The sequence below is a fragment of the Notothenia coriiceps genome, unplaced genomic scaffold (genome assembly GCF_000735185.1).
Source record: "Notothenia coriiceps isolate Sejong01 unplaced genomic scaffold, NC01 NC01_scaffold00014520, whole genome shotgun sequence".
Taxonomy (NCBI): domain Eukaryota; kingdom Metazoa; phylum Chordata; class Actinopteri; order Perciformes; family Nototheniidae; genus Notothenia; species Notothenia coriiceps.
The window spans coordinates 1-10,574 of NW_011347221.1; the positions used below are offsets into that span (position 1 = coordinate 1).

General features: G+C 39.8%; 1 protein-coding gene across 1 annotated transcript; it reads right to left on the reverse strand.

Annotated features, from left to right (window-relative positions):
- Positions 1-699: 699 nt before the first annotated feature.
- wdr17 (WD repeat domain 17) lies at positions 700-10,296 on the reverse strand (the record flags this gene model as incomplete). The annotated part of the gene is made up of 17 exons (XM_010774747.1): positions 700-802; positions 1,180-1,321; positions 1,455-1,566; positions 2,022-2,161; positions 2,340-2,439; positions 3,030-3,118; positions 3,294-3,426; positions 4,051-4,115; positions 4,910-5,065; positions 6,394-6,519; positions 7,202-7,332; positions 7,406-7,555; positions 8,037-8,123; positions 8,708-8,823; positions 9,353-9,517; positions 10,018-10,104; positions 10,214-10,296. Coding segments are annotated over 17 exons (1,985 nt in total), but the record flags the coding sequence as incomplete, so codon positions are not given.
- Between the last annotated feature and the right edge of the window lie 278 nt (positions 10,297-10,574).

Sequence of the window (10,574 nt, forward strand, 5' to 3'; positions counted from 1 at the left end):
GTGTGTTTTGTGCGTTGCCATGGAAGCGGCATATGGTGAGATCTCAGATTTCACGTAGAGCTAGTGAGGCATGGACCGGAGATATACAAGTGAAGATTGGGGGATGATGGGACCGTGTCCATTGGAGTTACAGCGACATCGTGTTTTATGGCGAGGGATGCGTTGCCATGGTAACGCCACATTATGTAACATCAGATTTGAAATGGAGCTGTTCAGGGCCGGAGTGTGTGTGGCGTTCTGAGCATGTCAGTTGGAGTTATGACATCATCGTGTTCCATGGCGAGGAATCGCCTAGCATCGAGCGAACGCGAAATTCGGCACCAAATGACGGCTCCGCCGTGCGAAAAAAAAGATTTCCGTGATGTCTCCAGACGCTACCCGACGACTTTGGATTCTATCGGATAAAATCTCTAGAAGGAGATATTTTAGTATGGAGGAGACGAAAAACGCGATTTAAATAAAAATGGCCAACTTCCTGTACGTTATACCTCTCCAAGAGGCTTTTTTGTTCGTCTCCGCACCCTAGATATGCGTAGCGAGTTTTGTTCGTTTACGTGAAAGTTAAAGTAGGGGGAGTTTACGTTAAAACCAGAAGTGGGTGTGGCCTACGCAATTTTTTACGCATAGGTTCTTCGCCGACCTCTGGTCTCAGACCCTAATAACTGTTAATAGTAATAATGAGATAATACATGACCTTACTCTGTCAAATTGGCCATGGTGAGGCAGTCGGTTCTGATGTAACTCATCAGGTCCAGGATGGGCTGAACACTGTCCACTGTCCAATCAGACCCAGCCAGCTGTTCTGGTGGGGAGGAAACGGGGAGAGATAATAGTCAGTGCTTTTTGAGGACAAAAACAGAGGTACATTCAGATTGTTTTACTCAGTTTGACACATTAAGAAGATATTGTTTTAACTAACTTAATTAGATATGCATATATATTAGTAACTTGTGAAAAATGTATTGATCGTACACTGTATTTCAAATAAAATAAAGAGTGCAGATTTCTTCATAAAGATTGGTTTGGAAGCTGCTTATTCCTAGATTACACACAAACATTGTCAATCACACCGACTGATGGCATTAAAATCGCACTCTTAGAACACACTACGCTACCATATAATAGTGAGGATATTATATCATATAGGTAACCACACACGGCCAACAATGAAACAAATACCTTTAACGTGATCCAGACCAATCCACAGGGCCTTCTCAGGTTCAGAGCTCAGCAGGTGGAATTTAACTGCCAACAACAAATCTCCTTCACATATGGCTGCTTCTGCCAAGGACTTACAATCCTCCAATGAAGGAAGACCGCACTTGAATGACAAACAACACATAGTGCTTGTCACTATAATCATCACACATAATATCATCAACATCAGACATGGAGTCTCTCTTTTATCTCCTCCACAACATGTCTTAGATCTACCTGAATGAGTGCCAACTCACCCTCTTATGAAAGAGATTGATTTCTGCAGGGCTTCCTGGGTAATATGCACACAGCTTAGCCAGTAAAAAGTCATTGTCAGGAATCATTTGCACTAGGTCAGCAGAGAGCTCCCTGAATGTAAACAAGGCACAGATGAAAGTTTCTTCTTGATGGTGTTTAGAAGCAGCCGCTGTCAGTGTTTGATGAGCACAGGTGGAGTACCCTGCTCTTCCACAGGCACTCACATTGAGAAATGAAGATCTAAATTCTGGCTGACTAATAAAGTCCAAGCCAAAATTGTTTGGCAGTCAAAGGGCTAATTCATAAACTTCATCACGGACATGTATCATTATGCAATGTCCAACATAGCCCGTAAAGAAATAACGGTGTTCAGCTAGCTGGATATGAGCAACATGGGGTTTGCAACAAACTAAATTAAATGTAACATTGTACATTACAACAACATCACAACATTTTGAAGGATTAAGTAGCCCAAAGAAGCTCAAACTGGTTTGATCAATACTAAGATGTACATAGGAATAATGAATGTTACACACAATGGTGCACATGCATGGATGGAGACGTACCATGTAGGTGTCATCATGTACTTCCTGGCCAGGAGTTCAAGACAGTATGCAGTGCTCTGGTTAGCTGCCTCTCCAAGGACTATACCCACACATGCAGCCAACTCCAGCTCATTACCTCGGATATGACTTGACATGGCTAACTAAAAAACACACACACACACACACACACACACACACACACACACACACACACACACACACACACACACACACACACACACACACACAATATATTTTTTTAATCCACTTTCTCAGAGAAATATTAAAACTAACAAATGCAAGTCTGCTGCAGGTAAGCGCACAGACGGTGGTGTGCACCTTGATGTTGTCCACAGCGAGGTGGCAGCATGCAGCCAGAACGGAGCATCCATCCTGGAAGTACCACTCAGCGAGTTCCTTACAGACCTTATGGAGGAGACTGGACAAACAAGCCAATATAGCCAGGGACTTTTATAAATACGTCTCATCTCCTCATCTCATTTTAGAGAGCATTTAAATTAGACTAAACATTTCCTAGAGTTCCACTCTAATTATGAGTTCTACAAGTGAAGTTAGAGACTCTGAATGAAGCATAGTCAGCAGGACACGTACCAGCTGAAGTGAAAGTGAGCATAAGGTTGACCAAACATGACAAAAACTGACATAGAGAATTGAGACAGAACTAAAAATACTATTCAAAAAATACCGGCTACCTATGACTAACACTAAGAAGTGTTGCTAACTATTTTAATTTAGATATGATTCTCTTCTTTAAATTAATAGTTACAATAACAGTTTGATCCCTCGTGTTTTGGAAAGACAATTCTGCCATTTTTGCCATGCGATGAAAAAAGAATAACTTGTCAAAGGTAACAACCAAAGATATTTCATTAAAAATTCTGCTGTGTGTGTGTGTGTGTGTGTGTGTGTGTGTGTGTGTGTGTGTGTGTGTGTGTGTGTGTGTGTGTGTGTGTGTGTGTGTGTGTGTGTGTGTGTGTGTGTGTGTGTGTGTGTGTGTGTGTGTTTTACCTCTGGTATTGTTGTCTGCTATCCACATCATTAGTTGTGTGGTTCACTGTGGAACTGTGCGGTGCACGAATGTTCCCTTCGCACGCTCCCTAAAAATATAGAACATCATATTGTTTTTAATTTTGTATTATTTCTTGTCGATATTTTCACAACCATCAATTTATCCTTAACCCCCCTCCTCTTCATTCATGTATTCATGCAGACTTAAAGAGAAAAGCTGTTCCCGTCATTGTGTTCCCACCCTCTCACACACACTCTGTGTACCTGTGCTATCATCAAGGCTTCCTGAAGCTGTCCTCTGCCAGTGAAGAAGGTCACCAGTTGTTCTATGTCTCCTGTGGCGATGCCGTATGGGATAGCATCATCGTTATCCTCAGCCATCAGCTGCTCAGCTCTCCTGTCACATGAGCACATCACAAATATTCATATACATACCATAAACAACACATAAAGATTTTGTCTCTGTATTCATATTTAAAATAAAGAAGATGGCACACTTAATAACTGAATTTACAATTCAAGATTTATGCTAGTATTAACACATAATAAGGCTTATCATGGTCAGAATACCTTTTGACTATCGCTCGTTACAGAGTGTTTCCCTGTAGGCTGCATCTTGTTGGTTATTGTTGAGGACAGAGTTAGTGCTTTTATTATGATGGCTTAACATATGACCTGATAGTGACAGCCTCAGATATCCCTCTGAGGTTATCAGGTCTCTGTTCTGAAGAATGTCTTTGTATGCAAGGTTTTCACATTGGATCGCATTGCACTATTCAAGTGTTGCTCTTATTTTGCCACCTCTTTTGATCTAAGGTTAGGGTTAGTAGCATTGTGGCATTGCTCAGTGATGCACACACTGAGACAGTAGCATCATGTGATTAGCAAACCTGTTTAACAGTCCTCCTAGCAGTTTACACTGACAGACTTGTTTTTGTTTCACTTTTATTGTTGTTCGCTGACACTTTTATTGTCAGAAGCTGACAAATAAAGCTGACAAATAAACGTAACCATAGTTTACCTCTGCATGAGATTCTTCCAGTATTTCATGGAGACTCCTGGAGCCACAGACAAGGCTTTCTCCCACTGAAAGAGAGGGAGTAATCAGCCTCAGTTACATTTGCAAATAATTTCTTTCTTTTCATATCTATTTGTTTCTAACATTAGACGAACTGAGTCGTTTGTCAGAAGCTGTTTGATGATGCTCAGACGTCTCTCTCATCACATCTTCTTCGTAGACATTTGAAAGTGTATTATGACAGTGTGAGGCCGTCTAAATCTTTCCTATGATATGACATAAGCCTGTTACTTGACGATATTGAGTGTTTTAGTGTGTGTTTGCAATGTGTCCTAAAAAGGCATGTGTAGAAAATGCAGTGCTTATTTTACTTACTTTTCAATGCTTACCTCTGCTCATGTTTGTCAAACACTGAAGACAGCTCTCCATTCACTACTAGAGAACTGTCAGTACTATTCTCTCAATCTTTCATAAAGAGTTTAGACAGTATCTCTCTTATAACTATTCTTTCACCAAGGACTTTCTTGCAAATAAATAATATGTATCCATCTCAGTGATCCTCTGAACTGTCATATGTGCAGTATAAGCGCATACATGCTGATATAAATGAAGTCCTCATTATCATTTTCTGTGCTGCTCAAAAATAGTTTTCCAATCATGCATAGACAATAATATCTATTTTAATGGAGACCAGCAAATAGATGATTTGATATTGACTGATAATATTTAGTTTTGTTTAAAGTACAACACCATTTAGGTCGACATTGTATTAAAGCATCAAAAGGGAGTTATGTGGAGCCAGCCAATAATTAAGGAGCACATTGTTGAATATTGAAATGGATAAACACACACACACACACACCTGTCCCAGCTCCACCATTAATTCGCAGTATCGTTGGACCTGTCCCAGTCTCAGATGGATGTCTGCGGCTTCTTTCAGCCTCTCCTCTTTACTGGGGGCACCGATCCCCCCTCCAAATTTAGACATCTTTACTATAGTGAGCTCCTGGGCTTCAGACTGAAAAAAAATAGAACAGGTCAAACTGGAGTGAAAACACTTGAAATACACTGAAACCTCTTGGACTTGGCCCAAAAAAGAAAGCTGCATTCAGTGTAGTTATGTAGTATTTAAATGAAGAGGATAGCATGATAAGTATGATAAGAAAGACGTACATTTTTATAAGTGGTCTTCTAGTTCAGTGGTTCTCAACTGGTGGGTCGCGACCCCCGTTTCGAGTGGGTCGCAGATGTGTGAGTGAAAAAAAAAAATTGGAAAAAAAAAATTCCTTTTTCTTTTCTTTTTTTTGGGGGGAAAATGTCAAACTTTTATTTTGAAGGCCCGATTTGCTAACGTTGTGCATGCAGTAGGCGTTGGACTGAAAGTACCGGAGACCATAAACGGTTTTGAAAACTTCTGTCACGTAGTGATCATCTTCTCAATAAAACATCTTTGCTGATGTTTTTTCGAGTCTTCTGGCCAATCAGAATCAAGATTGTAGTCGGAAGTCCCCATGGAGAATAACTTTGCGGTAGAACTATTCTTTATACATCCATGGGTACAACTTCAGATAAAAATTAACACATAATGAAATATGACCCCCGGTTTGATGATTGACAGGTCACAGAACCATGGGGGCTATCTACCCTTACCCACAATTTAAACTATTTCACACAGATTATCTCCTCTTTGCTCTTCTCTTTGTGTGGAGCAGCAAGTTCAGCTGCCAGAACAAAGTGAAAAACAAACAATGGCATAAAATATTAATAATATGTCGTAAATCTATTTTTTTTCTTCTCAGAGTGTACCAGAATGGGTAGTTTATATGTTAGTATTTCTAAAAATCTTCCCCCAGACCCCGCTTCTGGGGTTAGGTTTTCAGCACGTGTGCCTTTTTATGTTATACAGTTCAGCTTTGATTCCATCATCTCATTAAACCTTATTTAAAAGCATTATTTTGTTCTGTGAAGGGATATAAGGGATATATGCACTGTACTTCACTTCAATTAATATTGTATGCTGCAAAGCCTATATATTACTGCAGGATTTTTTGTTGAATAGATTTGAGTGGTTCAAAACGTCGGGTCGCGATCTATTGACTAAGGAAAAAGTGGGTCCCGAGGCCTGACCATTTGAGAACCACTGATCTAGTTAAATCATGATACTATGAACTAAATATAGTCCTGTATTATAATCCTTTATTTATTTTCATAATCTTTCATTATGTTCTTTATTTTCTGTATGTACTGTGCTTTTCCTTATCTCTGGCTAGGTTACTGGGTCAACATGTATTTGTTTACATTAGCAGAGCCTTGAACCCGTTGAACAGTAACTCAGAGGATCCTCACCGTTTTAAACTTGAGCAGGTGCTTCATGTGCATCACCCCCCCGCTGTAACTGGGAGGCAGCAGCGAGTCGTCCTGCCCGCTGATCACTGACACCAGGTCCCACAGGTTGCTGCTGCCCCCTGGAGGCTGAGCAGGGAAATGTACACACAGGTTCAGAAATAAAAGGAGTATTTAGGATGAGATAAGATAGACTTAGAAGCAATATAAAAAACGAATGGATCTTTACAATATGCCAAATGACACACATTCTATTGGAGAAAGTGTTTGGAAATACACTTTAATGTTATTAAGTAAAAACATTTTGTATACGTTTATTATTTCTTGTGTTTAGTTGTAATATAATATTACAATATTTATACTAAAAACAGACAATCCCAAGTTTAACATAAGTAACAAAAAAAGGGGGGGGGGGGCTTTATGATGACTCATTCAGATTCAACTAAGCTAAACCCTGGACTCTGGACAATGTGTTACTTGACTGGAGTAATGTCAATCAAATCTATGTTTATGGGCAAAATCTTCTCACAAGTCTTTGGAAGTGAAAGATCATGTTTAATATACAATACCAACCCAAGAGAGGACCTAAACAAATGAGATATATTTTAATTTGATATCGGTATTTATACACTGAATTCTAGATTTGTCCTATCTGCTGGGCCCAGAATACGGTTAGTTGTTTATCAATAATAAATTAGGGAGAGTGTAAACATGTTTAGCAGCATAACATAATGCATGTTTGTACAATCTGAGGCAAAGTGTCCTTTCATCACACAGCATCACCAATGAAGAACGTTCAGAAAGCAGGTACCGAAAAGCACTCAGAGAACCAGCGCAGCTTCTTGGCCCTGATGTCACAGCTCAGTTTATCCAGCTCCTGCTTGATGTCTCGAGACACTTTCCCACAGAGCAGCGGGGGGGCGCCGGGGACCATCGCTGTGTCTGCACACACACACAGGCAGCAGGGTTACAGGAGCTGTAAGGACAGAGGGCGTCCTGCAGGGCGAAGTCTGACCTGTGCTCCCGTTGATCCTGTCCCAGGGCTGCTCCGTGAGGATGTTCAGCAGCAGAGGGGCCACCAGGGGGGCGAGGGACCACAGCCGCACCGTGCTGTCCCTGCTGCAGCTGGCCATGGTGAAGGGGCGGCTCTGATGACATGTTAAACCTGCACACAAACACACACACGTTTCAAAACATAATGTCGGCACTAGTGACTGCAATATTAAACTTTCTAAACCCGTCTCACAACATTTGAGGCTACAGCAGGGATACTATTACAGATCATCTAAAACTGAATAAATACATTATATTATATATTAAGAGAGACAATCATATAAATACATTTTTGTTTTTTGACTCATACAGTATATAAAATAATTCAATCAATCCTGTTAGAATTGAATCACAGAAACAAAATTAATATATAAAGACTACAACTAAACTTAACCTATAGCAAACACACTGATAAATAACTCAAACTAACATTTAATTTAAAAGTCAAAGCTAAAACTAAATCAAATCTCTGTAAAAATTAAAAACAATTATAAGCCTTGAATACAGAATTCCATATCTCATTTGAATGGCCTGACTTCCGTGAAACTGGCAGTTTTCATCCCATTATTATGGCAGGGGGTGTTCAGTCTTACCGTACACATCTGCTCCGTGGTCGTAGACTGTATCTAGACATGTTCCATCTCTAGTGTCCCACACTCTGATCGTATAATCCCAAGACCCTACAAAATAAAACAACATTTCACACTGTAAAGAACAACTACTCTGACAGTGCAGTCCCATCACTGTGAAATGTAAAGTACATCACACAGTTTAAACACAGAGGCACTTCAAAACCATATCAAAAGTTAATATGTCATTTGTTGGTCAGGTGAATGGACTTGTTTCAACGTAAAATCAGCCATCTTAGCTATGTATTGTTATGGATGCAACAAATGAAATGTCAGCTGGCTTTAGCGAATCATTAAGACATTCTCCTATTGTGCCATCATTTTTTTTCATTTAAACAGGAGGTAAACCCAGACAAAAGTGAATGTATCGGCTCATAAGTAGGAGCATTTATATTCTGTAGGGCTGCCAATAGATGCTACTGAAGAGCCACTACCTTTAAAATGATTGAAAGTAGGAGCCTTGATGTTGAAATTTTTAAATCATTTTAATTCATCAGCTACTTTTTCCCCTGTCAAATTCTACATTGCACTTTAGAGAGGTTCTAGAACTGAACACACATACACAATGACAACATATTGATTACAAATCAGTCGGTTTAAAAGAAGATTATTATAAACAATGTTAGTGACGCTACCTGAAATGAGGAGGTACGGAACCTCAGTGTTCCACAACAAGCCTCTGACCGGAGCTGTGTGCCCACTCAGCACGTTGATACAGGCGTCCTGTGTGTAGTCCCATATACGGACAGTCCTGCACACACACACACACATACACACACACACACACACACACACACACACACACACACACACACACATACACACACTTTGTTACATGATTACTTGATTTTATTTAGATTTAATTTTTGAATATGTTATGCTTGTTTACTTTACTATGTAAATTGCAGGTTTATTTACATATGACTGTACTTTTAATAAATGCCGTGAATACATGTTGGATCATGAATGTGTGTGTTTATTAAAAAATCATAATACAAAATAAAGGCCTGTTGACTTGCTGTGCTAAACATCTCCAATAACGGAAAAATTATAAAATAACTTGGTGGCTCTAAAAAAAAAAAAAGATATCCTAAGAGTAGCATTTTGTAGTTCACACATTTAACTTTGTATTTTAGGTTTATTCAAATTGTATTCCTTCTTCTTTTTTTGTAAATTATCATTTGATGCAGCAGCAAGAACGATTCTTAATAAAATGTCCATATTATTCAAGAAAAAACAATACCTGTTCTTATTTCCCGTAGCTTTGTGTGTGCACTCACCCATCATCTGATCCAGAACACAGTATTCCCTCTCTGAGTGGAGACCAGCGCACATGGAAGACTTTGGCGAGGTGTCCAGAGAAAACCTTCAGAGGCTGGTCGGAGCTGGTGGCCAGGTAGTACACACGGACATTTTTATCCTCACAGCCTGTAGCGATCATGTCCCTGCAGGGGAGAGAGAGGCAGGGGGAATTGTGAAACATCCAGACAGTGACTTAACACCTTCCATTTCTGACAGTAATAATGTGCTACAACATTTCTATAGACGTGGTCTAGACAGTGGTCGGATTTTACCGTGACATAAGCTGTTCACCCCAGCTGTACAGTGTGACTGTTTGGTATGAGAGTAGGTATGAGAGGAGAATAGAGACACTACATATATGTACATATATGTAGTGTCTCTATTCTCCTCTCATACCTACATGCTTTACTTTGATTGGGCTTCTTTTTTATATAATCCTGCTTTGTTTAACTAGTAATATCTTGTCACTATGTTTTAATCGTTGAAAATAAGTTGGTTTTTCCTTCGATGTATGTCAGGTCCAGCTGTATTTAAACTGTTGAAATGATTCAAAGCAGTAAAGAAAGGATTATTAGATCTAATAACATGGAGAATGCCCCCCCCCCAAAAAAAAAAGTAAGACGGCTGTGGATCGATGTCCTACTTGTTGTTCTGGCTCCAGTCACACCCAAACACCGCAGCAGGATGTTTGTACTTATGGAGGATTTTACCATCGATGGTCCGGATGATACTGTTTTCAAAACAATACACAATATGTAAACCTTTATATGAAGGACAGATATATATATATATTAGCAATAGAACAAACTTTAGCCGGAACAGGGAAGATGAGGACTTACCAGAATCCATCTCCACTACAGGTAGCAATCCTCTTGGAGTCCTTATGGCTCCATGATATGCAGAATATACCATTCTTACCATGCTGAAGGAGGACACAGAGGTTGTCAATGCACACACCATAATACCATCAGCTTAATAAATTGAAGTTACATGTTTCACAAAATAATTGTTGGCAAGGATAGACTAATCAGTACTGGCACATTTCCACTGCAGGACCTCGCACGGCTTAGTACGGTATGGTTAGGCCTTGGTAGGCCAGGCTCACTTAAAGCTGCTTTTTCATCACAGTTTAGTAACAGGGGTAGTAACTATAGTAACGCAGTGTAGGTGGGCCGATCGGCTGTTCGGCGGGCGGAGCAA